Source organism: Melanotaenia boesemani, chromosome 18, assembly GCF_017639745.1.
Source record: "Melanotaenia boesemani isolate fMelBoe1 chromosome 18, fMelBoe1.pri, whole genome shotgun sequence".
NCBI classification, from domain to species: domain Eukaryota; kingdom Metazoa; phylum Chordata; class Actinopteri; order Atheriniformes; family Melanotaeniidae; genus Melanotaenia; species Melanotaenia boesemani.
Window position 1 is genome coordinate 15,931,573 of NC_055699.1, and position 27,638 is coordinate 15,959,210.

General features: G+C 38.1%; 4 protein-coding genes across 5 annotated transcripts in view; 3 read left to right on the plus strand and 1 right to left on the minus strand.

Moving 5' to 3' along the window:
- Positions 1-57: 57 nt before the first annotated feature.
- On the plus strand, positions 58-2,626 carry msrb2 (methionine sulfoxide reductase B2). Its single transcript, XM_041969052.1, has 5 exons — positions 58-282; positions 732-829; positions 1,169-1,245; positions 1,869-2,016; positions 2,146-2,626. The coding sequence occupies exons 1-5, from the start codon at positions 168-170 to the stop codon at positions 2,275-2,277; spliced, it is 570 nt and encodes a 189-aa protein (XP_041824986.1). The 5' UTR covers positions 58-167; the 3' UTR covers positions 2,278-2,626.
- Positions 2,627-2,986: 360 nt separating this feature from the next.
- On the plus strand, positions 2,987-8,597 carry c8g (complement component 8, gamma polypeptide). Its single transcript, XM_041969051.1, has 7 exons — positions 2,987-3,363; positions 4,629-4,765; positions 5,158-5,228; positions 5,311-5,418; positions 5,519-5,623; positions 5,758-5,793; positions 8,476-8,597. The coding sequence occupies exons 1-7, from the start codon at positions 3,181-3,183 to the stop codon at positions 8,493-8,495; spliced, it is 660 nt and encodes a 219-aa protein (XP_041824985.1). The 5' UTR covers positions 2,987-3,180; the 3' UTR covers positions 8,496-8,597.
- A 903-nt stretch (positions 8,598-9,500) lies between these two features.
- LOC121628421 (lipocalin-like) lies at positions 9,501-10,999 on the plus strand. Of its 2 annotated transcripts, XM_041967436.1 has the most exons (6): positions 9,501-9,661; positions 9,848-9,987; positions 10,078-10,157; positions 10,236-10,349; positions 10,446-10,547; positions 10,625-10,999. In XM_041967436.1, exons 1-6 carry the CDS (start codon positions 9,566-9,568, stop codon positions 10,642-10,644), a joined length of 552 nt encoding a protein of 183 aa, XP_041823370.1. In that variant the 5' UTR covers positions 9,501-9,565; the 3' UTR covers positions 10,645-10,999. The 2 variants fall into 2 exon arrangements, with proteins under 2 accessions (XP_041823370.1, XP_041823369.1); XM_041967435.1 differs by lacking the exon at positions 10,625-10,999 and having other exon boundaries at positions 10,446-10,570.
- A 1,301-nt stretch (positions 11,000-12,300) lies between these two features.
- The window catches only part of cntnap2a (contactin associated protein 2a), a 383,333-nt gene continuing 367,995 nt past the window's right edge, over positions 12,301-27,638 (minus strand). Inside the window, exons 24-26 of the mRNA XM_041967941.1 lie at positions 17,346-17,630; positions 15,066-15,137; positions 12,301-14,745 (exon numbers count right to left, since the gene is read on the minus strand). Coding sequence (XP_041823875.1) covers positions 14,546-14,745; positions 15,066-15,137; positions 17,346-17,630 — 557 coding nt within the window. The 3' untranslated portion in view covers positions 12,301-14,545. The remainder of the gene's footprint in view (positions 14,746-15,065; positions 15,138-17,345; positions 17,631-27,638) is intronic.

The following is a 27,638-nucleotide window of genomic DNA, read 5'->3' on the forward strand; positions in this document are numbered from 1 at the left end:
TGCTTTGCTCACTTTGACCTATTTAGTTGGAAGTGTGATTTTTGACCCGGTGGACCAGTGTGAACTAGCAGCAGCATGAACGATCCCGCTGCAGCGGGAGCGCTCGACTCTGCTGTTATCTGCGCTGCACTTGACTCTGGACAACATTTGACACCACAGGAGCAAACATGTCTCGTTTGGTCGGCCGTCTCCTCGTTGTCGTTTCCCAACACGCGCCGGTGAGATCAGCGTCGATACCGAAGAGGATCCCACTGTTTACCCGCCCGGTGTCCACATCTCAAGGTAGCCTACTACTGAGCCAACTTTTCATTGGTGTCCTGCGGCTGAAAAATCCCTGCAGTGCTGCACTTGATCTTGAATGTTGGGGGCTTTATAGGCTTTTACAGGCACTATAATGATCGTGTTATTATACTTAGGTAAACAATAGCCTACTGGAGGTGAATTATCTCGGATTTTAGTAAGTCAAATTTACACAGTGTTTTAAAATGTTTAAAAATCTACTCTCACAGTTTACCATATTATTTTCAAACACAGGTGTTGAAACCTAAAGTCAAGATTTACTCTATTTCCCTCAAAACTCTGCAGTCTATGTTTTCTAGGGAAAAATGATTATCCCCACTCTTCCAATATGTACTTTTAATGATTTACCAATGGATGATTTGCTTTTTGCTCTCCTGGTATTGTCATTTCTTTTATGAATGGGAAAAATTTGTATCCTATGCTTTGTGCAGGCCTGCAGTCCCTCACACGTTATAACAAGACATCAGACTGGCACAAGAAACTGACTCCAGAGCAGTATGTAGTGACCAGAGAGAAAGGAACGGAGGAGGTGAGTGTGTTATATGAAATACTTTCATGGTTTTCTCTAATGTCAGTGAAGCATAGAGCCTGGATAGATGGAACATATATAGTGGTTTTCAGCCAGCACTTATCTGATGTAACTGACTGACATACATTTAACAGCCAAGTTTCTGGTGGACTTTGATCAACAGTCTGCTGACATGTGTCAGCTTCAATCAGGCCAGTGTGACTTAAGTCCAATAATAAAGAGAAATGCCTGGATGTATTAAAAAGGGCAATTAACTACAGAAACAAAAGTTTAAAAGTAGAGAACCGGTATGACAATCACTGAGCTGTGTTCTGATCCTCACGATGTGTTTTGCCTCAGCCTTTTAGCGGGATCTACCTGAACCATTATGAAGTGGGGATGTACCACTGTGTCTGCTGTGATGTTCCACTCTTCAGGTAAAAGTTTACATATGTGGAATAAAAGAAGGGCAATGTGTGTGTGTGTGTGTGTGTGTGTTTGAGTAAATATTTAAAAGGAAAATAAAATGTAGAGGAAATATAATGAATCAATAACTTAATAAATATGGAAAGTGGAAATGGAAAATAATAAGTTTTAAGTGCATGCAAATATGTTTTATTACTAACTTCATAATATAGTTTGTAAGTATATTTAGATAATTTATTTTTCTTCATTTTTCTCACATTGCATTTAGTCTTTTTATTTTGTTCTTGCTTTTGTTACATCTTAATAGCTTTTTTGGATTTCTGTGTTGTTTGAGCTATTTCTGAATCATTATCGCTATCGAGTTTCTTAATTCAACCTTTATTCTTTTATTGATTAATCCCTTAATTAACTCAATTATTTTCTTATAGATTTGCAGATTGGTATTATTTTGTGCAGTTCTCTCATCCCATATATATCTAACCATCAAAGAGGTATCTTCTACACAGATCTCCACATTATCTAGATAGCGGCTCTGATGGGCTGGATTGCAGTCCCTCAAAATCACAGGATAACATTTTCTCCGGGAATGTTGAATAGATACTTATTATGGAAATCTCACTTCCTCTCGTCACAGTTCAGAGGCCAAGTATGACTCGGGGACAGGCTGGCCAGCTTTCAAAGAGGCTCATGGGACTTGGGGGCGCGATGAAAGCCACGCCTCCGTCATTCGTCGCCCTGACAACAGCCTGGGCAGTGCTGGCACAGAGGTTCTTTGTAAAAATGTGAGTTGTTTTGGAGCCAGTTTGTACTAGTTCTTATAATTTTTTGTTTAATATTTGATAAAAGAGTAGAGTTTAGAATTTAAAATGTGTTTTGTGATTGATTCTTGCCTGTGTGTAATTGTCACACAGTGTGATGCCCACCTTGGCCATGTGTTTGATGATGGACCAGATCCAACAGGCCAGCGGTTCTGCATCAACAGTGTAGCCCTCAAATTCAAACCCAGAGAAAATGACGCACCGGACATAGAAGAGCAAAAGTGATGCACTCACTTTAGCTACTGGTTAATAACTAGTTCTTGTATTTAACCAGAACATTTATTCCATGCTTTTGACATAAATATGTTTGGAAGTGAGAGATGGTGTGCAGTACAAAGAGTCTTACTGGTTGAACATTTTAAGCTAAAGAGGCTAGTAAACTGTTCACAGTTTCTTTTTGAGAAACAGTGGATATGTGCATCAGAGAGAAATCTAGGATGTATAATGAAAAATCTGAACATGTTACATATGTTTGTTGAGAACAAATGTTTCAATAACTAGAATATAATGTGAATGACATCTGTCTTTGTGTTGTGATTAAAATATTAATGCCACATAAAAAGGTCTTCACTAGCACTTTTTTTGGACTTTTTTTCTTCCCTAAAAACACAAAAACTGGCAGAAATTCAAAGTGAAAAAGGTGCATTTCTGTTTTTTCTTGTTCTTTCTTTTCCTTGAGCCATGTATACTCCTTTATTTGACTTATCTGTCTGAGGAATTGTGCACATGTAACTGATCATTTGTCAGTAAATTCACATTTTGGTCTGTTCTCTTAATTAATAAGCATTTAAAGTAGTATTTAATGAGAAGTTATTACTGCCTACTGTTTAGAAACACAGCTGCAGCACTTCAGAATGGATTCACCAGTAACCCAAGTTAATATTTAGCTGAACAGACCATCCTCTCTTTCTCACTCTTGGTCTCCTGCCCTTCATATCCTCTGGGATATTGAGTGGTAAGTTGAGTAAAGCAGATAAGGAATAGTGGAGAGCAGAAAGGAGCACAACTGGACAGAAAACCCAAAATAAAGATAAGGGAAGAATTTGGAAAATAGATAATTGAGACCAAGGGTAGCAGAGCGATTTGACTGGTAGAAGGATTTTTGAGCATATTATCCTCATTGCTACAATGTTTGGAACAAGTCGTTTGATGCTGTCAGTGGCGGTGTTGATTTGTGTGTGTGTCGTGAGTCCCACTGAGGCTGTAGGGGGTGCCAAGAGTCGTCCAAAGCCTCAAAGAAAACCTAAAGAAAAGGCAAAGGTTGAACCGGTTGATAAGACCCCACCTGGTCAAAACATAGACATCAATCAGGTAAGAGACTGGAGAGCAAATTAGAAGATACAGCAGTCCTTTTCTATAAAAATAAATATAAATAAAAATAGAATGCAAGTATGTGAAAAATATTTAAAGCCTATATTTAAGGAAAAATGTGTAAAGACAATATATCAAATGTCCCCCTTTCTTTGAGAAACTGGGTTGTATTGTGTGTGGGTTTATTAAAAAAATAAAATTGCTTAGACATAATGTGACCACTTTAAGTTCCATTCAAAGTTAATGATGACAGTACTGGAAAAAAACATGACAAGGCTGTACTGTAAAGAGAAGAACTAAATTTGATTGCATGGGAGGGTGAACTGTGTCCAGGTTTTCAGTTGTACCACAGCAAACTGTTCAGTATACCTGACCTTTGAACACTAACATTGTCTCTATCACCAATCTGTCACAATTGGTCGAAATCAAACAAAAATGTCACTTGAAAACAAACAAAATTGAATGAAAAGTATTCAGAAGTATCTGAAGTTATATTTTTTATGTCATTTGAAGCTCCTAGCACATATATACCTGTGTGCGTTTTTATGGATCTTTGTGGAGGCTGTCACTGGATATTCTTGTGTAACTGTGTCAATATTACTTTTATGCAATAGAGGCATTTTCAGTAAAATAAAATGAAAAAAAAAGGCGTAAACATGAGGATTTGATCCAGGAGTGTGTGTTTATTTCTTTGCTGACTTTAAGCCTTGAAGGACTTACCATGAATCATGGGTAATTATATGCCACACAATATTCTTTATAGATACATGTAACTTTTTCTTTGAAAAACTGACCAATTTTTGGCTCATCCAAGAAGTTTGATGTCAAAATAGTAAAGAAACTGAACAGCAAAGCAAGAATGAAAGGTTAAATCTGTTTGAATTTTCACATTAAAAAGGTAATGTTTGTTCATCATGCGGAGAAGCCTGCAAAACATCATGTCACCCTTTGAGTCAAACAAATCTAACCACGAAGAGGAGATATCGCCTTCATCTCAGACAACCCATTTACCTCAAGGTGTGGGTGGTCAAGATGGTGACAGATCTACATATCAAGTGGAGGCTGGATGGCTTGTGTTGGACTTAAGGAGAATAACGTCATCACAGAACTCTGCATAACAAAAAAGTCGGCCTTATCTCAGTCCCAAACATTATGGGCACAAAAGAAAACTTTCAGTTTAGTCAATGCTCATTAAAGATATTAATGCATTATGTAGAACTCACCTTTTCCATGTTTCTCTATTTACCTGATTTTATGTGTTGCAGATGACGGGAACATGGTACCTCCTCAACACTGCCACCAAATGTTCTGCCCTGCTGAAGCATGGATACAAGATTGAACCAACTGTCTTGATCCTCTCTCTCTCTGGTGAAAAACTGTCTGTTATTACTAAAACACGACAGTAAGTGTGACTGTTTCTACACACACTGGGCATCTCTCACTGTGGTTTTTCAGTAAATTGATATGTCAGCAGAGCAAATCTCGCTGACTCCTTAATAATGTCATGCTTCAATGTCACGTGGCTGACTTTGTCCTCAAAAACAGGAAGATGGAGCTAGAACAGTAAAATCCATAAGCTTTTCTTTCATATGTTTTTTATAAGTTTTTGGTTGAACTAAATCCTTTTTGGCCCAAACAGAAAAAGAACATGTTTATAATATTTTATCATGTGTCTCTTCTCTTCTCTTCTCTTCTCTTCTCTTCTCTTCTCTTCTCTTCTCTTCTCTTCTCTTCTCTTCTCTTCTCTTCTCTTCCCTTCCCTTCCCTTCCCTTCCCTTCCCTTCCCTTCCTCAGAAATCATCAGTGTTGGGAGATATCTCAGATCTACCACCCAACTTCAACCTCAGGTCGACTAACACTTAAAGGTCAGTTCTTGTCCTTTGGCATCCTTCTAACTGACCATGGAAAACCCACTTTGCACATTCAGCTCTTTGATGTTCCCACCAGGACCAAGTCCTGACCTGGACACTACTATAGTGATTGGGGCTACAGACTACACCTCCTACGCTGTCATGCTCTACCAGAGACGGGGCGAGATCACAGTGAAACTCTTTTGTAGGTTCCACTGCCATGTGTGCTGCTGGCAACATTGAGTCATTTTGGTGTGAACAAGGCTTTTATGGTTTATTTTTTTCTTTCTTTTTTTAATGTGCAGCTAGGTCTGTTGACAAAGTTGAAGAGTCAATGCTAATCAAGTTTGAGGAGCTTCTTGGGAAGCAGGGTTTGGGGCTGGGTCATATTGCCTCATTTCCCACTTACAGTATGTCTGTACACTTGAGAACACATTACATTAATGTCAAACAGTAAAAGTGTGCTTTCTAAGTAATCACTGTAAGGCACACTATTATTCAAAATGTGTGGCCTGGGTTTGTTAACTTTTTGTTTTTCTTCCAGGTCACTGTGTCAACGTGGATGAGGACCATAAAATCAGTAAGCTCGTTGTACTAATTAAAACACTCTAATCTAAAAAGAGGGAAAACAATGAGCCTTGCAAATAAATTGCAAAAATAATTACATGACAGTTACAACAATAAGTACAATGCACTTTTTAGACTGCTTAAAATCTTTCCCAGTCAAAATTCATAGTCTGATATTGTGGTTTGTCTGATGATATTCTTATGAACTGTGAGCATGTTGAACAACACTGAACACTGGCGGGCATCAAAACATTTAGTAAGGACAACATTTAAACAAAACAGTGATTAATGAATGCAGTTTGCATATCTGTGCCATGGCTAAGTAACTTTAAAACAAAGGATAACAAGACTGAAGGGTTCAAAAGACATTGGATAATAACAGTAGGGTGATGAGATCAAGGAGTCAGATGAGGGAAGGGGATTGTCTCCAGTCTTGATTAGCTCAAAGTTGCATGGATTCAAGTATCTAGGTATCTAGTCTGGCACCAAACAAAATCTATAACAAGCTAATGAGAGGAAAACAAACAAAACAAAACAAAAAAACAAAACAAAACAAAACAAACAACAGCAAAAAAATTTCCTCATCATTATCTTTGATGGAGTTTTCAAATGTACTTTTTTTAAAACAGCGGCGTCAAAGCTTTAGTTGCTTCCCTGCTCCGACACACCTGATTGAAATTAATGGACCATAAAGAAGACATTAACAGGAAGCTGTTGGATCCATTTGATTTGATTCAGCTTTCTTGTAGCAGGGAAACAATAAAAACCTGCAGGATAGCAGCCCTCGAGTACTGGAGTTTAACACCCCTGCTTTAGAGCATTACTTGATTTTCAGTGATGTTGCTGATTTGGGTTAGGTTAGGTTATTCTCAGAATAACAGAACTTGACCTTTATTGTTTCTGCTTAAAGAAATGAGGGAGGGTGTTATTTGCAGAAGTGAGGATGTCTCAGTCTGGTTCAAACTGAGTCCACACGGCCATCTGCATAGGAGAAAAGCCCACACACATGAGACGTGCAAAAACAGGTCTATTATAAAATGTGCAATTTAAGCTGCAGTGACAATGAAACCAGACAAGATGGAAAGTTACACAACACCCGCTATTTCATAAATGCACCAGAAGCTTTTCCTCACAACATCAATCTTATAGAATAAAGAACAAAACACAGAAAATCTGACTTTATGTAATTTTACCATTACAATTTGTTAGACACTGCATGAAATAATTTAGCACACAACTTCCAGGATGTGTAAAAAACAAAGACAAAAACAACATCAAGCCAAAAATCATTGTCACGAAGTGACTGAGATGCACTCTCCATCATCATGTCTTTGTTCAGGGTGTGGCCGGTTCAAACACTCTCTATAAAAATGGAAAGACTTAAATATAGTATTTACAGTAAACTCACTCTAATTTATGTATGTATATTATATACATTATACATTATAGTTTACAGTACTGTAAGTAGCCACCGTAACTACTAGCCTACAGCAACAGCAAGTCTATGAGCATAGCACTGTACTGGAAGCATCAGTGTGTGGAGGTTACACTTACCTGCACATACTACAGTATGTTACATCTTTGACTCCTGCAGAGTTGTGGTAAAAGGCAACCCTGTACGCTTGTTCATGTTCAGTCTGTTCTGTTAGAGGACTTTGTTTCCACTATTTCCACTATATATATATATATATATATTTACATGCTGTATATGTATACACATACTGCATGTCAAATGTACAGCAAGAAACTACTTTCTGTTCTCTTCTCTGAATGTCTTGATGATGCTGGCCATAGAGAATCTGCTCAGATTGGGCTGGACACAACAAAGTTTATCCAAATTTCATCAGTGAGGATTGTTCTTGGTCTAGCTTCTTCTTCCTCATCTACGAGTTCAGGTTAAAGGTGGTAGATGAGATGATGTACATGTTCCACCTGTCACATTTTGCTGTCAGTCTTAACAGTTTTGCAACACAAGTATATCACAGTGTCAAAAGTGTTTAGTGACTGAGGATGTGTTTAAAGGTCCCACATTATGCAAAATTCGCTTTCTAAAGGTTTTCTAACAGTCATATGTATCTTCATAGCCTGTGTATGAGGCCCAAGAATTAGAAAATTCTGTGACCTCTCTCACTTGCTTGGTCCATTTTTACTGAATGTGTGCTGAAACTGGTGAGTCTGAGATCTTTCCCATTGTGAAATTACGAAGGGAAATAGCCACTACCCCCAGTTTTGTAATGACACACAAACAAAGCTCCACAAAGCTTGTGCAATAAATGTGGAGTTAAAGGCTGCAGAATCTACTGAATTTCTCCTGAAGTTCGTGTGCAATTAATAAAGGGTTTAAATGGACTTTCTAGTAATCCAATGAGCATTTTTTTAACCTTTTCATGGCTTTAGAGGCCTTAATATTATTTACTTTGTTCTTGCTACCTATTATTTCTTTGTTACATTACTGTAAGGCACTTCATGTCAAACAGAAGGAACAGCTACTTATACTATACATACATATTTAAAAAACAAATCAAGGTTTCCCAGACACGTTTCCTTCTGCAGGCTGTGCATGTGCTTCACACAACTTACGAAATAAACGGTTTTCTGAAACTTTGTCAACAACGTGTTATCTAACCACTGCCTGCCTGCTGGGAACATCTGCATAGCTCCTGCGTATTTTTATGTGTAACTTCTTGTTTTACAGACTGTGTCCCCACATGTTGAAGAGGTATAGCTGCAGCTCTCAGTCAGGAAGTTGGATGAAAAACTGAGCCTCAACCATAAAACTGTGAATCTTCATGATGATTAATAAAAGAGTGAAAACAGTATACTGTCAACTATTGGATTTTTTTTTATTACTAGGTTCAACAGTCAGAGTGTCTGTGCCTGCATGCCTCTGTTATGTGTGTGTGTGAGTGAGAGAGGGAGAGGTCAAAATAAAAGAATGTGAGTTGGTACTGGATGTAATAAAGCCCAGAATGCCCAACGGGGTTCAGAGACTTTGGTTATAAAATCTGGTTACCAAATGTGCCGTACCACTTCTCCTAACTCCACCCAACTCCTGTGTGTGCCTGTGTATGTGTGTGTGTTATGTAACCAGCTCATTACAAGTGGGTGCCTGTTCATTCTCTTTACAAAGGAAGCTATGATTCAGCACATTTCTACAATTTCTAATTATCTAATTTTCATCATTTATTTACAGCAGCAGGTAAATTCAAGATACTGTAGTTAGAATGTGGTTTAGGGGCAATGATGTTTAAATAAAGAACAAATTAATTTAACAGTTGATTTTCAATTGAACTATATATATATATATATATATATATATATATATATATGATTAAATTACATGGATTGGATCAGCTCTGAGATCTGAATTTTTCTCTTTCTCTGAGGGACAAAAACATTTGCATGAGCCCATTTGATCTCTTGTTTCTGGAAAGCTCTGTGACTTGCATTCTTACCAGACAGATGCTGTGAAAGGTCAGTCATCCTCTGAGCAATTGTGATGAGTCGGGGCTCAAATGGGGAAGGGCGTTTAAAGAGTCCCATTCTTCCCTCCTTGCCTCTTCCTTCTCTGTTAAAACGTGCCAGTTGTGTAAGAGCAATGATTTACATTCTACAGGAAAAGTGCCAGATAGTTGTACAATACAGACAGGAGGAAGAGGAGGGGGAGGAGAAAGAAGGAGGAGGAAGATGCTTCAGCAGCATATAAGGAGCCCCAACTAGTGCCCCACTACATATTCCTGACACTCCTGATCTCCCTTCAAGAGAAACTCAGAAGAAGAGAAGCCATGAGGATCACACTGCTGAGGATGCTGGCCACCCTGACATGTGTGCTTGCTGCATGTGCAGAGGTTGTGCCTGTAAAAGACTTTAGCCTGGAGAAGGTAAAAAAGAAAGAACTTTTCTAAATCAAAGACACAAGGAGACGTTTAGAAAAGAGATAGTAGTATCAGCAATTGCTTAATACCTTGCAGCAAAGCTTACTTTGAGAGTATGGAAAACAGAAATATGTTTTGCATGTGATCAATTCAGTGAGAACAATTGTCTTCACCCCCCCTTTTTCTCTTTAGATGGCAGGCAAGTGGTACATGGTTGGCTTTGCTACCAATGCTCAATGGTTTGTGAATCACAAGGATTCCATGAAAACAGGCACTGCCATCATAGTGCCAACTGAAGGAGGAGACATGGATCTGTCTTACACCAACCTAAAGTAAGTCAACCACATATAGTCATTTTTTCAATTAAAAACATCCCCCAATATAAGATAAAAATGGCTACTTTCTCTGGGCTTCTTGTTCAGTGCTGATGGGTCTTGCTGGAGAATGACTCACCTGGCCAAGAAAACCGACACTCCCGGGCGCTTCACCTTCCACAGCCAGAGTGAGTTAAGATACAGACACACACATTAGAGACATAAAAGCCTGAATTTCAGAATGTAACTGTCTGTGCATTTCTCAGCTTGGAACAATGACAACGACATGCGCATTGTTGATGTTGTGTACGATGACTACGCTCTGGTTCACACCATCAAGACAAAGGAAGGAGTTTCTGAGTCCCTCAACAAACTTTACAGTGAGTTCTCTTTATTAGCATTGTATTAACCTGCAGGGAAAACACAAGTTGAATGAGGATTTGGTGAAGGTTAAAAAAACCTACATGTTTTCTCAGGTCGCACTCCCGAGATTAGTGAAGTCCTGCAGCAGAAATTCACTCAGTTCTCCCTGGAAACCGGCATCCTCCCTGACAACGTTGCTATCTTGCCAAAGAATGGTACGTTATCCCCAGAAATCTGAACATTTTAAACTTTGTATTCACCAATGCCCTAATATGCACTTTTCTTTTTATAGATGAGTGTCCCGATGCCTGAAGACCTCCCTGCACACCAAACACTTCCATTTCTTATCTCCTCATTTCTGAAGTCCAGGACTTTCATCTCAGACGAGTCTCGTCACACTCATTATGACATTTGTTGCATCACAAAGCATGCACCTGGGACAGCCACTCCCACGTATTTTCCTCTAAACTCTAAAATTCCTCTAAATTTCCTGCATACCTAAGAGCAATGGCTCAAGCTTCAGACTTTCTTCTCTCCAACTTATGATTTACCAGTGTAATCAGAGTGGAACAACAGTGATGTGTCTTTTGAAACTGCTGGTTTCTTTTGTAGTTTTGTTTTTCTTTATATTAAAAGGAACTGAAAACCAATAAACCTATTAAAACAATGTTTCTGTGTGTGAATAATTCCATTTGTGGCGAAAAACATATAGGTCACATGAATATAGTCATACATGGTCCCTCTTTATCTATTAGGTATAAAATTACATGCTATACATTCCTGCAACAGTTTTGGTCCACTGAGTCATTGATGAGTATTTTCACAAAACCTGGAAATGGGGTTTGTGGAGAAAATAAATAATTTTCAGTTCATTTCAATCACATCTAGAAAATATGAACAGATCTAACATTTGATGCATGTAAAGGATTAAAAAGAGCTGAGTGAATAATTTTCACCACTGGGTTTCATGTTTACCCTTCCTTTTATTGAGGAAAGAGGAAATTAATTGTTGGAGTTTAATGACAGGGACACATGATTTCAGCTGAAATACAAGATTTCAGCTGCAGTCAGTGGTTGTTTTCTGATTCTCCTCTTCATAAAGACCAGTCAAGTCATGTTTTTGTAATTCTGCAGGTTGAAGTCTGGGACAGTCCTGCTGAAATAATCATGAATCTCCCAGGAAAAGACAGCAATGTCACATAAATGTTAGCACATGTCTAAATTCCAAAATACACCTCTGTATTTGTGGTATCTTAACAAATATGCATGTCATCCATGTTTTACCACTAAATATATTTCAGGTAAATATTCTGTTTAGGGATTTAATTGCAATTTCCGGTCTTTGCCTTTTATTTGATATAAAACAATACGTTAAAAATGTTCTCATTATTTTAAATCGTAACAGTTGTATTTGTGGATGAATTGTCAGGATTAAAGTTCATGGCCTGTGTTTTTTCTGAGACGATTAAAAACATTTTTTTTTTTTTACTGCAATATGTGTATACGCTCATTTAATCTGACCGCTGAGTGGAAGCACACAGCTGTTCTTATAGGGAGATGCAAAGAATTAGAATCAGAAGAAAAGCTGTTGAAACTGTCTTTCTTAATATCCATCAGCAGCTGCACCATGTGCCCACTAGAGAGCAGCCTGTAACCTGGTACAATGTTTGAATTTTCTGTGAAGTAAGCTTTTATTTATTTATTTTTTTTTAAGTAGGTAACAAACCGAGTAAGGAATAAAATATTTTGTTTAAAACAAACAAGCAGACAAAACAACTGTCTTACAAATGATCCAGTGTTCCAGTATAGCTATAGCAGTGATCCAGTTGTGAAAAAATCCCTTTCTGCATTTTTATTTAATTATTTTTATTTATTTGTTTAGACAGTCTAAAATAGGGTAAATGAATGCCAGCAAGAAACAGAAGCAGTGCCATGCCACTGAATGGTTACGTTCCCCTTTCCTTCAGATTATACTGCATATAAATATGTTATGAAAAACACAGGGGACATTTTTATTGATCAAACACTCTTTAATGAACTCAGTAGAACTGAAAGCAAAACATACGGGTTATGGTTTAGTCTGCCGGTGCTGATAAGCCATTTTCATTGCTGTTAAGTTAAAACCACATTTCAAGGGTGTGTGCGCACGTTTATGTGGAGCCTGACTAATGCAATTGTTTTAAAAAAAGAAGAAAAGTAGGCTCACTCATTTGCCTGAAGGGATGTGATGTGAGAACAGAAAAAGGGTTCTTTGAGGCCTCAGTAAGGCAGGCTAAGCTCATCAGCTGCCCTTATGTTTCTGATAAAATGATCCACAGTTTGCACACAACCTCCGTGATGATAATGATGATCATCATGAACAAAAATGATCCCATGTGAAAGCTGAAGTTGACCAAACAGACATACATAAAAAGAAAAGAAAACAAACTCACAAGAAAATTACATACTTGGCAGCTGGTTTAAACTGTAACACAGGTGAAGGGTAAAGATAACAGAGGAAAAACATGGCCAGAAAACAGAACTTGTGTATCATTTGAATGCATGTTGGGACAACAGAGTAAAGCTCAAACCTGCACCTTCTCATTCTTAACATAACGGTCTTGGAACAATCTCGACTCATGCTTTATCGAACATGCATGTTTGTGTTGTAGGTGGAAACCCCTCATGTTTTTGTACAGGTCTCTTGCACATCTGTGCAGCTGTTCAAATCTGCACAGCTTTCAATGAAAATTCCACCTGTTTAATAATTTGAAAACAATTTGCAGGATTTTTTTCTAGTTTCTTTTGCAACCAAGCACTCTGAATTTAAGGTCAAGTTGAGTTAGTTAGGGATTTATTGGAAATTAAAAAGCACCATTTAAAAAGAGGAAGCAAAAGAAGACCTGAAAAGATTTCTTGCAGCAGCAAAGTTTTTTTGTGGCGAGCTGGAGTTAAGTAGTGTGGGGCAAGGCGACATGGCTTAACATGACAAAGGCACAGCGGATTCATTAGCCAATGATCAAGTTAACTTCGTCCTAGCTGTTAATCAGATCTTTGTTTTTTATTGTTTCATGCTGCTTCTGGCCACTTATTGCAAAGAGCATCAATTAAACTTCAGTTTTACTGTTCAGCCAAGTAGTGCGATTGCATCTATGTGACTGCTCAAGCTGCTTCCTCTGACACTTCTCATGTCGAATATATGGTTCACACACATGGATGCATGCACTTTCTGACCATGCCAGTTGGAGATGAAATGAAACACAAAAACTCCAAAAATTAAAGCCAAACATTACATGCAAAAAAACGGAAATAAGACTCAAGTGTTTGGCAAAAACAAACAGACACAATGAGTAAAGGCTCTGGGTTTCGCCCACTCTGAATTCAAAGAAAGCTGCCGTGGTGATGAGCTAAACCAGCTGTCGAGTGTCATGATTTGCCATCATGTTCTGAGAAACCCCCCTCTGCCCTGCTACACAGAGGAGTGTCCCATACAATCGAATGTCTTCAGATTTAAACATAAAACTCTGTAAATCACACACATATAGTATAATGGACATATAAGTGTAATATAGATATGACATTTCTTATTGGCGTTTGGACTCTAAATAAATCTTTTGAGGAAAAGAAAAGAGTAGAAACACAAAATATTGTAATTTGGCATCCATGTCTATGTTATGAATGTTGACAGACTGGGAAAATTAAAAAAGAAAAGGTTTGGCATGTTGCTTTGATCATTTTTTTATATAAGATTTTTGTTAAAATATAAAATCAAAATGCAACAGGAACTGGCAATAAATCTTTGCTATCACACAACCCAGTAAGTGTAATTATTGGTCATATACAGTATTCAAAGTACTCCTGAAAACTCCCAAGCACGATACAAAGAAAGACAAGCTGGTTAGTATATACATGTAAAATCTGTTATATCTGTGCGCCACTGAATAAGTGTCTCTCCTTTCTTTTTCTTTTTTTTAATACTCTGCATATAAAATAAAAAAAAAAAAAAAAAAAAAAAAAAAAAAAAGAAAAATATTTCTGTACATGTCTCACCTTCATTAGAAGTTTATTGTCCTATTGAATAGCCAATCCTCTCTCTCTCTCTCTCTCTCTCTCTCTCTCTCTCTCTCTCTCACTCACTCTCTCCAGTGATTGGTCCTCTGATAAAACTCCCTCCATCTGTAATAAGTGATGGTCTCATAAAATCTTTCCTCTTACAGAGTTCCATCATTAGCTATTAGATGAACCACTCCTTTTTTGATTCGTCGATGGTTTCTGGGTTGTCGGTGCCGATGATGGCCGTATCTGCCGATTCTGCAGCCGACTCCCCGCTGCCTTTGGCCTCATTGGTGTGGTAGGTGCCTTTGTGACGGAACATGTAGCGGATCAGGAACACCAGGGTACACAAGATGGTGAAGATCACTACTGCAATGATCCCTGTGAGAGGAGATGGATATCATGTTGAGTGTGTTGTGAAGCATCTTCAATGCCTGCTGCATCCATGCTCAAACCAAACTGGGCCAGAACTTCAATGCAGCTCTAAAACAATTAAATGATTTTTTTGGTTTGCTTACACAGTAATCACTACAGACATATGTATGCATACAAATGTGGAAGTATCAGTTGAGGAGAGCCCAATTAATAAGTATGAAAAAAGGATAAATAGGATAAATATCTTAAAGATAATTGCTAGTACGGAGGCTACATCTTTCAACATTTGTCACACACTGCACTTTGGTGATGAATGTAATTTGTACCTCCAATGATGGCGGAGTCCCTGTTAACTCCATCAGGAATGACTCTCTCCTCATTGAAGGGAAACTCTGTATCTGAACAGACAGAAGTACATGTAAATAGAATAAAACAATGTCGACATTTCCAGTCATTTATGCTGATCATAAAACATGAAAATACATCTTAAGGCCAGTAAAGCAGAAGCATGTACCGAGCCTGCCAACAGCAGCATAAAGTTAAAGCTCTTGGTCTTTTTTGTTTTTTAGAAGAAAAGTTCACAGGAAATACTTTCATCCATAACTTGTTACAATAATGATAAAAATGAACGTTTAAACTAAAAGAAAAGAACAATTTACAAACAAAGGAGGAAAATAGCCCTTATATTCTATTTTACCAGCTCTATATATACATAGAAAAAGATGTAAACAGCACACAACTGCTAATCATCCTGAAGTGATAAGTGGAGGGGTTTATTTCTAACTAAACTCTTCATTATTTCATTTAGTTTGTTTTTATTACTAAATGCTTTGCTGACTGTATAACAAAAGGTCCTTCTGGGAACAAAAGCATGTGTACAAATCAGAAAGAAGACTAAAGGGTGACGATAGATAAAAACAGCAAGACAGACAAAAAGAGTATTTACACTCATCATGGTCTGATGGGTGTCTGCATGTGCATGAGTATAATGTAGAAAATACACTAACAGAATCAGGATCAGAAAACGCAATAACTACAGGATAAAAAGGGGAAATCTGACAGTGATCGTTACAAAGGAGGAGTGTTGGAAGGTCAGGATGAATTGCAGATCTGATCTATCTGGAGGAAGATAAAGTATAATCCAGTGTGGAAGCATGGTGGAGAGCCGTCTGTTAGTTTGGACCTGGAGTCCAGATCAATGGATTGAATCAATCAGTGGTTGGACATTCATCAGCCACTGTTGGAAGAATGTGAAGAAGACTGGCTGGTGCCAGAATGAGACCAGAAATGCTAAACACACCTCTGTTAAATGTAAGAATTGTCCTTGAGCTGGTGTGTCTGTGTTTTTTACAAATGAGTGTTTTGGCATGGAAAAGAACAGTCACTGGGTGGGTTAAAGTCCATTGTCTACCTGGGGCATCTTTCACAAAATGGGGTCTACTAACCAGTGTCATGTCCCTTCCAGGGGTATAAACTAGGTTTAAATGTAGACCAAAATGTGGAATAATGACAGACAGAATATAGTCAGGCAAATGGAGCAAAGCTTCTGCTTTGACTGATTGACAATACTGTACCATACATGATACAACAGTATGAGTATTTACCAGGAAACAAACTACTTAATCATTAGTTAAGTTTCTTTATAAACCAGTCTCTAGCTATCCATCGTGTTTCCTCCAAATATATTTCAAAGCATGCATTTTACATTATACAAAAGAAATGTTTCTTTTCTCTGTTAATAAATAAGGAAATATTTAGTGTAATATGTTTGAGCTCCCAGTTAGACTCTAATGAATAACCTGTTTGTCCTTTTTGTTTTTTTGGATGAGTAAGACAAAGATGAGTGATTTTCAGATTTGTTTGTCTTCTCTGAATCTCAGATTTTAGATAAAATATGAATCACTAAAGTCAAGGTCATAAGCTCAGGAACACACATTTTGACCTACTTTGCTCCCTGGTAACATCTCTTAATAAGAATTCCTAATGATACTGAAACAAAGAAACTGGAATAGCAATGCTCTAAAGAAAGAAAGTCACTCCGTATTACATGCTGAGAAAGGAATGTTGTCTTGTAAGGAACGCTCTACCGTTATCTTCGTTTACAACCATTTTTTTCCTGTTAAGATTTAGTCTTGTTTAGTTAAAATCTGGTGGAGAAGGGAATACATGGAGAGAGAAAAAAGGAAAAAGAAGATGGATCTTAATGGGAGTTAATGAATCATACAGCTGAATACAAAATCTGCTGATTAACAAGCCAGTACCAACCAAAACATACGCCCCCCTACTTCTGTTTTTTTTTTCTTTCTTTTTCTTTTTTAAACAAAACTATTTTCATTATACATTACTGAGTACAAACAGTGTTAATTTCACTGACTCATATGTAACATGCAGTGGATGGATATAACTACAGTATGTATGTCAGGATTATAGATAGATAGATAGATAGATAGATAGATAGATAGATAGATAGATAGATAGATAGATAGATAGATAGATAGATAGATAGATAGATAGATAGATAGATAGATAGATAGATAGATAGATAGATAGATAGATAGATAGATAGATAGATAGATAGATAGGACGATGTGTGGGGTAGTACCCACCTGTGTTGTCCAGATGCCAAGGATCTGTTGCAGCAGACATTGGTGGGATGGTGAGAGGTGATGCTCCACAGTTGGATTCTACCAATTTGCCCTGGTATGACACAGGCAAGGCAGCTGCAGGCTGACTGTCAGGCTGACCGGCTGTTGGTGTGGCTTGAGCCTGTCTGACTGTTCTCAATGCAGACTTGAGGGGAGCAATTCCGTTGAACTGTACCCGCGACAGACACCCGATGAAACCTGGAGTATTGTACCGCTCAATGAGGAGTGGGTCTATGTGTCCAGTTTCTGTGCAGAGATACAGAAGTAGGGGACAAGCTCATTAGATTGCTGTAATGGACTCATCTTGTTATTGTTTAATGAGACTGTAAAACCAGTAATGACATTAGCTTATTTGGAACCTTGCCCATAATTTTGATACATTTTGAGAAAGGAAGGAGGGCAGGGAGAAAGAGTGCAGAGAACCCAGTTTTCTATGTTCAACTCATCTGTATTTAAAGAGGACAAATGAATACTTATCTAAAATGCACACAACAGCATTAAGAATAGAATAGACTAGAACAGACTAGATTAGACTAGACTAGACTAGACTAGACTAGACTAGAATAGAATAGAATAGAAAAGAATAGAATAGAATAGAATAGAATATGTGGGATTCATAACACATTCTGCAACTGCAAAATTTGAGTCTTAAGTCCTCTCTTATTATAAACAGCCATTATAGGCATGGGGCAACTCTATACATAGCAAAAATACAAGCCCATATTCTAATTTATTTTTGGACGGACCAGACTGCTGCAGCAAAATGTCTCTTCTTTGTTGCTCATTGCTTCTGGTGTGACTCATATGTAAGACTGACATAAGGTGAAAAAGTAGCTTTGTGAGTAAGCTTTACCCTGTTATCTGCTCTAGTTGCATCAGATAGAAATAACGTTTATTCTTGTAAACGGGAAGATGACGTAAGAGCCACTTATTGCCATGGCAATCTGAGAAGTTTTAATGTGCTTGTTAAAAGGCAACAATTTGCCTTGCAGCTCTTCATGAAAATGACTTCAGCACTCATTCATACATAAAGCAGTCTGAACTGCAAGAGGTTCACTCACGCAGTCCAGCAAGTCCTGTGTGTCTGTCAATCTGTGGATTATTTGATCTGTTTGTAAGCCACACAAAGTATATTTTCCACAATTGACAAATATTGATTTCTTTTTCCCTTGAGAGTTATTTGAGTTGAAACTGAGAAGTTGTTTGTTTTGTCAAAGCTGATATGGTCCAAACTCCAAAGCTACATTTGTGAGTGTATTGCACTGATTTGCCATTATTCAGAACAACTTAACCCAAACTAACCCAAACACAGACTGCATACAGCTGACTTCGGATCTAACAAGGACAACTGGTTCCAAGAGGATGTGTGTTTAAACCAATGAAGGTCTCAAGGTCACAAAAATTAAAAAAAAAAAAAAAAAAACAACAACCAAAAAAAAAAAAAAAAAAAAAATAAATAACCCAAAACAAAATAAAACAAAGAAACAAACAAAAAAAACAACAACAGAAAAAACACAACAAACCAAAGAAAACAAAGTAACACACAGGAGAATTGCCCACAAAAAACACTACATGCATAACCCTAATTAATACTGACTCATTTACTTGGGGGCCTGTTTTATGTCAACAACATGAAAATAAGTACACAAAGCATGACCTTATGAGCTTGTCTGGACAACACAGGTATTACAAGAACATACACACACTTACACATACACATTACCTTAAAGATGTGACAGAACACGAACTGCAGGTAGAAAACTAAATTATAACAATAAAAAAAAAAACATCCCCTTCACCTATAAGTTAATATTTCAATCCATCCCTCCTCAATCCTGACCCCCCCCAGAACCACCAAAATTGTGTTTGTCTGTGGACAGAGCAAGATTTGAATTTTTACATGACTGTGCCACACCCAGAATCAAATGTTTGGGGAGTACAGCAGAGAAAACAAACGAGAGATAACTAATGTGAGTGTTATGTGTATGTATGTGAGTGCGTGTTCTTATTAAATGAATCCTGTTATGTTGGATGATGGGATTCTGAGTATCTGGAGATGGTTTATAATGTAATTCTTTCTATTCAGTCCATTTTGATGAGTCCAATACAAGCATGTGTGTGTGTTGGTACACTATTGATTGTGCTGCCAGAAATAGTCTTGACATTCATCATGTGACCAAATCTCCTACAGACATTTATACTGTGTTTGTGTATAAAATACTCTACACTGTATTTGTGTGAATGTTTTTACCTACACCTGATATGGATTCCGGAGTCCAGATCTGACACAACACATAGTTTTCATGTCTATTTAAGCTGAACCATAGGTCACTCTACATCAGCAAAGACAATATTCTACCAGACACATCTTGAAAACAGCATAGATGGTGTCCATGTGCATGAATTTGCATTTGTGTGGGTTGCACAACTGAGCTGGCGAGACAGACAAAGAATACAAAGGAAGGAAACGAGTGCTAACGGCATTACAGTAAGCAAAGCGAGCAGATTACTGATTACAGCAGTCCTGTGAGTGCAGAATATGTGCCTGAGTGTCTCCCCTGTATGCAGGAACATGTGTTGATTGCTGCAGATGCCCATGTGTGAATACTAATAGGCTCTCTGCTGGGATTACAACAGGCTGCTTTGCATACAACGGCATATTCAATGCACAGAGCAAATAGCTGACAAGGATTCTGTATAAAGCAGTGGGTTTAAAAAAAAATAAACATAATGTTTGCAAATGTCACACATTTTATAAGACCAGTTGTCACTGATAAAAAGCGGCTGGAGTTTTAATGGCATCATACCTATTTAACACAAGAGCTAGACACAATGAGGCTATATAAATATCTGCATTATTTAATGCAACTTAATGATTTTGGCATTCAAAAATACTACCTTTAAAAAGCAGTGAAGCTTTGGTGTTCATAAGACTTTGTCAGTAAGTACTGCAGCTACACATTCATACAAAAAAAAATTGCACAAAACTGAATATACAGGAGTAAAATACAATATATTAACTCATTTGACTAGATCCTAACATTGTTGTATTAATATTTAGTCAATTCCCAGTACTTAAAACACAAATACATGAACATAAACAAGTAATTTAACCCACTCAGAGGCAGTACTACAAACTGACCTAATGGTTTGTAGTCCCTTTTATTAGAAGTCCTGGTGGCGTCTTAAGAGGTTTCCAGACTAATCAATAAAACATGGGCAAATACAGAAACCAACAGCCCTTTGCCACACACACTAATCATAATTAGGAAAATAAGGAGACTAATCCATTTGGCTTGAGCCTGCAATAATCAAATCTACTATGCACCAAAAAAAAGTATCATTATGTAAGATGTATAAATCCTTTGATAAGGTGTACCATATATACCTCTCTGCTAATCTACTTCAACAAAACAAACACAAACGCTGCCCAGACGGCAGCAAGGACAGCATTTTGATCGGAGGACTGCAAACCCCGATTATGTCTCTTCGGCGTGCCGACGAAACATGAATAATTCAAAAAGACATTGCTAGAATAAAGAGAATGGGTGGTTGGGGCGTATGTGTGTTTTTTATGGAGGAGATGGGGGCTGCATAAGTTGGATGAATAAAGGAGAGAGGGGGAGGAGAACTGCAGAACTCGCTGAGAGGGTGGGTGTGGCTGCTGGTCCAAGAGGAATCACTGTTGAGTGGAAAGGTGAGAGAGAGATGAGAGGAAAAGATGAGAAAAGACAGGGTAAAAGGACATGTGTGTGTGTGTGTAAATGGGTGTGTGTCAAAGAAATGGGGTGACAAGGAGGGTTCCAAGAGAGGAGATCAAACACAGTTTCTATAGCAACAAAAAGGAATAGAAGAGAGGGGTGGTGGATGGTTGGTAATGAAAGTATGATGCATGAAAAGAATATCAATGTGAGTCCATCCACCACACCCTGTGTTCTAGAAAGACAAATTTGTACCATTCACACACACACAAACACTCACACATAGCTTCTGGCTGCTGGTCATGGAAGCTATACCACAGTGAGGGCCTGATAGAGAAAGAAACAAGCAGACAAGTAAAAAGGCCGTAGGAATGAAAAAATACAACTGGAAAAAGGCGCTTTTTTGTACCTCAATGCAAAGTTTGAAAGCTGAGTCAAGCTCCGATTATTGGTTAAATCTGCCCACTTTTCTCAACCACAGTCCTTGTCCCACTACACATGCATGACAGCATAATCCAGTCTTTAACTGAAGTTCAAGACCTTCTACAGTTTTTAACTTTTTTTATTCAGAGCACAGACATCTTTTTATGTGACTTTCATGGTGATTTTGTCAGATCGTGCTGCAGTTACAGAATCAGATTTTTATGAGAAAGACTGGTAATGCTTCCTAGCCACACCAGTTTTTAACTGGAGCCTTTTCATCCACATTTACTGACATGATGTGAAATTGAAAATGACATAAATCAATGCAACCTATGGAGCTCTATTAATTTATATGTGTACAGTTGATAAGACTCTTCTGTTTTGACTAAAAAATGTGAATGACCTGGAGTTTGTGTGCAGGACCTAGCCCAATTTGAGTCTATTTGAGATGTACATGCAGGAGTTAATGGACCTCCAACTGCATTATCTTTGTGCATTGAGCAGATTTTTAGATACCGAAAACTTACAATATAAGTTAAGACTAACAAATCTACATAAAACTTTGAAGTTTTTTTTCTGACTGATCCTCTCATGTAAATGCAGACTCAAACAGCCATTCTTATTCGGGTCAATACAGGGGTTCACTGTCTTATCCAAGGAAACTGACATTTGAAGAGGGCTGTAAATCAACTCACCAGTCATCAGACTGAAAGTCACCACTGCAAAACCAGATCTACAGCGGAAGTGTTAACACAAAAAACTATAAAACAGTGTTGAATTGTTGTGGCTAAGATGTGTAAAGCAAGAAGGTATGATGGAAAAAATTACAAAAACTACTGGAAAGTAAACTGGAACTGTAAAACTGAGGGTGCATTCCCACCAGAATAGCCGCTAGACTCTGTTCAACTGGGGACTCGGTTCAGTTGGATGGTTCAATATTCCTCCGGAGACTGTGTTCACACTACACTTCTCAAACAAATCCAAGCTTTAAACAATGTGTTCCACTCTCCACCAGAGGCGCCGCTGCACCAAGAATTATTGAAGGAGAAGATGAGTCACACATTGAAGAAGAAAACTCATTCATCATTAATGCAGATCAACTTCAATTTCTAGTACATAACAGCTAAATCTAGACCTACATCTTGGGTTGATCAGAATTCTATCAGAATTTTTACAAAGTTCTTCCACTTCTGACCGCATGCTATTTTCCCGTCCATAGTCGCCTATCCCCCCACGCGCGTATGTTTTAGTTGTGTTTACCAATGATGCTTTGTGCTGAACCCACAATGCACTTTGTTTTGTAGTCCTCTTCCTGTATTTGTTCCGTTGCAATCAGACCGAGACCTGAGTTTGTAGTCAGACTAAGTCTGCTTCTTTGATTTGAATCACAATACCCCAAATGAAGTGGACTTTCCGAGCAAATGGACGAGGATTTGAATAAACAAGGCTGGTGTGAACGGGCCCCAAGAGTGATAGCAAATAAACTTGTGGTTGCAACATTCACCCACACTCAACACGCACACAGGAGAATCCATCAGCATTATCTCTTACGTCCTCAGTGATCAGAATGGTCAGTTGCACATATACAAAGCTAAGAAAGACATAACAGAGACAGAGTAACAAGGAGAACAAGAAAAACAATAAACATCATACTTTGTGATGTCTTAGTATACATGTACACACATACTAAGGGTCTCACTGCAATCCATTCAACCTAGCGGGTAAATTTCCTTGAAAATGTAAACATGTGAAAATGCAACTTAATGTATGATGATAAAAGGATACACCTCCTACCTTAGCTGCAACTTAAATGTGCAGCTTACTGTCAAATGACTCACTCACCTGCAGAAGCACTGGCATACATACAGATACACCAGCACAAATGAATCCAATCCAATTTACTTACAGAGCCTTTTTAACACAAAAATGTTGACCCAAGTGCTAAATATTAAAACAACAAATCATTTAAAACACATATATCTGTATATACTTAATACATTGACATATAAGGCCAAAAACATCAACAATCAAATTATAAAATGACTAAATGAAGACACACAGACAAGCACAGAAATGTAGTTACCTATGTGGAGCTGTGTCTGGAAACAGTTTGTGTAGCAAACCTTCCTCTCCTATTCTTTAATGCGGTTTTTCGCTCAGTTATTTGGATCTTTGAACGCAGCACCACACTAACAAGCATCTCTCCCTTTCTGTGTTTTTCTACCTCCCTCTATCCCTCCCTCTTTCTCTGCAGTGCAGTCCCACCCCCACTCTGACACAGCAGCTGGAGAAAACCCGGATACTGGATCCAGACTGGCATGGATCAGGACTCTCTGTCTAAAGTCCACCTAAAACTGATAGCCATGGAGGACAGTATGATGTCATTTTTTTCCACACTTGTACAAACTTACACTGACACACAGAACATCCATCTCTGTTTAAAGGCACACTGAGATTACAGAGGTGATAAGATTGTTCATCAGAGATACAACGCTTGGAGACAGATAAGAGACAAAAGCCACTCTGCAATTACAACCTAATCTAACATCAGGATTCATCAGCATTTTAATCAGTCAGGATGTTGTATGGCTCTAAATGCAAAGGTCACAACACAAAAGGCTGACACTGACAGGCTGTCTTGAAGGGAGGAAATTGATCAAACTTCAGTGTGACAGGCTTTAAAAATGGTCAGTGGTATAACTGATTTGAGCTCAGTGGAATGGAAAGAAGAAAGCACCAGAAAAGCAGAGCAGACTGGTATATGGTTGTGACGAAGGTCAACCAGGTAGGAGGGAATCAGGTTACCGAGGGGCGTGATGAGAGGAGAAATTGAATACGTTGTAAAACTGGAGGCCAGTGGAGTCTGTGGAGCACAGAGGTGATGTGGTCACAAAAGTGGGTGTGAGTGAGAAGTTCGAGCAGCAGCTTGTTTAAAACTTTATGTGATGAACCAAAACTTAATGTGATGAACCATACGTGATGCTGTTGCAGTAGTCAAATCTGAATGTGATGAGAGCACAACTGAGGGTTTCAGGGGCAGGAAAGAAGATAGATGGGTGGAGATCGTTTTGATGTGAAGTATTTCCACATATGAACACTGAGATTCCAAAATCAGGAATAACTCTAAACACTTTTGCCACATAAGAACATCAGAATGGGAGACTTTATGCTGAAAATGTGATTTTCCAGCTGGAGATGTGGGAGGAGGTGCAGAAATTATGTAAAAGAAATTATGTCAAGATTTTTCTTTACAACCCAAAGAATAACACGGGGCCCCTTATTGTGTTAATATGAGTGCTGCATGCATCTGTATGTCGCCCCAATTATTAGGTGCTGAGCATAAAGCAGCATTTAGATCAGCAGAGAGGACAAATCTTCACTAACACACATACTCACTATACATTGTCTGACCAGCTGATAGTCTGGATATTTTATAAGAGGCATGTGTGGAAAATCTCTGCAGAGTAAATATTGTGGATGTTTGCATTCTCACATGCCAGTGCTCATCTAGATATCTGAAGGGTTTCAGGACTGCAGAGCATGTGTGAAAACAGCATGCTCACACATTTACTATATTTTTGCTTTATTACATAGATTGAACGGATGTTTGCACCTTTTTTTCACCTTTGTTTATTCACAAGCTCCGATCATAAAAAACACCTTTACCTCCCTCAGTACAGAAAGTTGGGACATATCTTGCTTATTTTTTAGCTGTTTAACATTAAACAGGACGCTATCGCTTGACTAGCTTGTGAACGCATTGGTATTCCCCAGGGGGAGCTTGAAGAAGTAGAGACAGGATGGATGGATGGATGGATGGATGGATGGATGGATGGATGGATGGATGGATGGATGGATGGAAGGAAGGAAAATTGAGTAATTAAGTGTTTATTGTGCCATAAACAAATACAAATAGATAGATAGATCCTGTTATTATTGTTGCTGTTAATACTACTACTACTACTACTAATAATAATGAATAATAATAACTGGTCTATATCATCTATATCATGTCCTTTACAAAATATTTCCCAGTAACATCTAAAGGGTCAAAGTGTTTAAAGTCTTAGGAAAAAAAATAAAAAATAAAAAAAAATAAAATAAAAAAAATAAAATAAATAAAATTAACCAAAAAGCTAAACCCATAAAAATGTATGACTGCAATTCTACCGCCTCAACCATCCTCAGCATTAAGCTATCACACCTTGAAATGGCAGATTTACTTAGAGCCTGTGTTAAATAATTGCCAGCACCCAGAGGGAGGGACAGGTTAAATGTGTGTGGACAAAGTTAACAGAGGAGGAGATGTGGTGGGGAATGAAACGGTAAAAGAAAAATCTGAATTTCAGTGTTGTACTGATGTACATGTCATTTACAACCAGCCCTCAAGGCTACAATCATGTCGCTTTAGTAGTTTTGTCACTGTGGCAGTATTTCCATCATTCTGTCAGTGTCTTTGGCTCTGAATAAATTCCCTTTGATAGACGTGCAAACACACACACTGAGTCGACAGATTTGTAGCATAGAGTATGGGGATGGGAGTGCATCTGCCGCTCAGGCTATGACTCATCTTCATCGCTCTGATGCAGAGGTCTAGGCCCATACACACTATATCAACTAACATACTCACACATCCACTTTTGTGTTACCATCAATTTGGAGGATTTAATGCTGACTTACTTACATATCTGAACATTAGGTTACCTTAAACCAAACTTTAGACAAATTATTCACACACCCACACACACACACACACACACACCCACACACACACACACACACATACAAACACACACAAAATCAATCATTCATGTCACTGGGGACTGACATTTTGTCTGCTAGACCAAGGTCAGTCTCATAATATGATTTACATTTCCACTATATTAATAGTACAAGATCTCATCACTGCAGATGTGATTAAGGGAATACACACACTTACATCCTCACAGGACAAGTAAAAGTATACTTTTAAAGACCGATATAAAGATCCAGTTACTCTCATGTGCACACTTGCATACGCAGCATACTGTTACATGATGCATGAGGCTACAACTTCAGAAGCAGATAGCTGAATCATCCCCGCTCTTCATGATCAATACCACTTTAGTAAAATGACCCTTATAAGCAAACGCTGCAAATCTCAGCGGCCTGAAACTCTGACACATGAATACTGGCAGTCAGAACAAACAACCTGAATGATTGACACCCTTAACCAGTCTTTGCTTTTGCAGCCCAATTGCATCAGATTATTTTTGATGCAAAATAAAAAAACCCCCCCAAAAAAAACATGTGAATTTGAAATCATGGCAGTTTTACTGTAAGCCCTATGGTAGCACTTTACATGAGAAAACTCAATACTTTTCTTTGAGTTTATAAACTGCTACAGCTTCCTCAGCAGCCATGATGGATTGCGATTGAGCAGAACTTGACCTAACAGCATCTTGTCCTAGATTAAATTTGGGAATTTATTTTTATACTATTTCTGTTGACTGTTTTTATAAAGGAAATGCATGGTTAAAGGTACTTGCATCACGGAGAGAAGCTTATTACCATTTTCTTTCCTTGTGCTGCATAATGATATGGTATACATTAAATAGAAATATGCACAAGAGCAGGAACATCTGTTGGGACGCCATAGAACCAAATCTCTCATTTGTGGATTAAAACTGAATCTTTTAATGTAAAGAGAACAAACTTCAGTTCCTCCAATATCAGGATGAACTCCCTTAAATTCTTAACCCAATTTTTATTGGGTTAAAAGCAAAACGTCATTATTGTTATTTATTATGAATTGGCTTGAACTGATTTGTATGTAAAGTGCCCTGAGGTGACATTGTTGTGAAGTGGTGCTGTATAAATAAAGTTGGATTAAATTGAATTGGTCTGGTGAGTCCAGATTCATCCTGTTCCAGAGTGTTGGGTGCATCAGGATAAGGAGACAGATGAAGTGATGCAGCCTATTGTGCTACTGTACAAGCCTGTGGGGGAAGTCTATGATCTAGGGTTGCTGCTGTTGGTCAGGTCTAAGTTCAGAAACACTATGTGTCCAAAGAATGAGGTCAGCTGACTACCGGAAAATACTGAATGAGCAGGTTATTGCATCAACTGATATTTTCTTCCCTGATGGCAT

Excerpts from the sequence above, each read along its gene's own strand:
- msrb2 (XM_041969052.1), top strand. The coding sequence starts at position 168 with ATGTCTCGTTTGGTCGGCCGTCTCCTCGTTGTCGTTTCCCAACACGCG. Across the intron at positions 830-1,168 it reads GAGAGAAAGGAACGGAGGAG|CCTTTTAGCGGGATCTACCT; the intron begins GTGAGTGTGTTA and ends GTTTTGCCTCAG. Across the intron at positions 2,017-2,145 it reads CAGAGGTTCTTTGTAAAAAT|TGTGATGCCCACCTTGGCCA; the intron begins GTGAGTTGTTTT and ends ATTGTCACACAG.
- c8g (XM_041969051.1), top strand. The coding sequence starts at position 3,181 with ATGTTTGGAACAAGTCGTTTGATGCTGTCAGTGGCGGTGTTGATTTGT. Across the intron at positions 3,364-4,628 it reads AAAACATAGACATCAATCAG|ATGACGGGAACATGGTACCT; the intron begins GTAAGAGACTGG and ends TATGTGTTGCAG. Across the intron at positions 5,229-5,310 it reads AGGTCGACTAACACTTAAAG|GACCAAGTCCTGACCTGGAC; the intron begins GTCAGTTCTTGT and ends TGTTCCCACCAG.
- LOC121628421 (XM_041967435.1), top strand. The coding sequence starts at position 9,566 with ATGAGGATCACACTGCTGAGGATGCTGGCCACCCTGACATGTGTGCTT. Across the intron at positions 9,988-10,077 it reads CTGTCTTACACCAACCTAAA|TGCTGATGGGTCTTGCTGGA; the intron begins GTAAGTCAACCA and ends CTTCTTGTTCAG. Across the intron at positions 10,350-10,445 it reads GTCCCTCAACAAACTTTACA|GTCGCACTCCCGAGATTAGT; the intron begins GTGAGTTCTCTT and ends ATGTTTTCTCAG.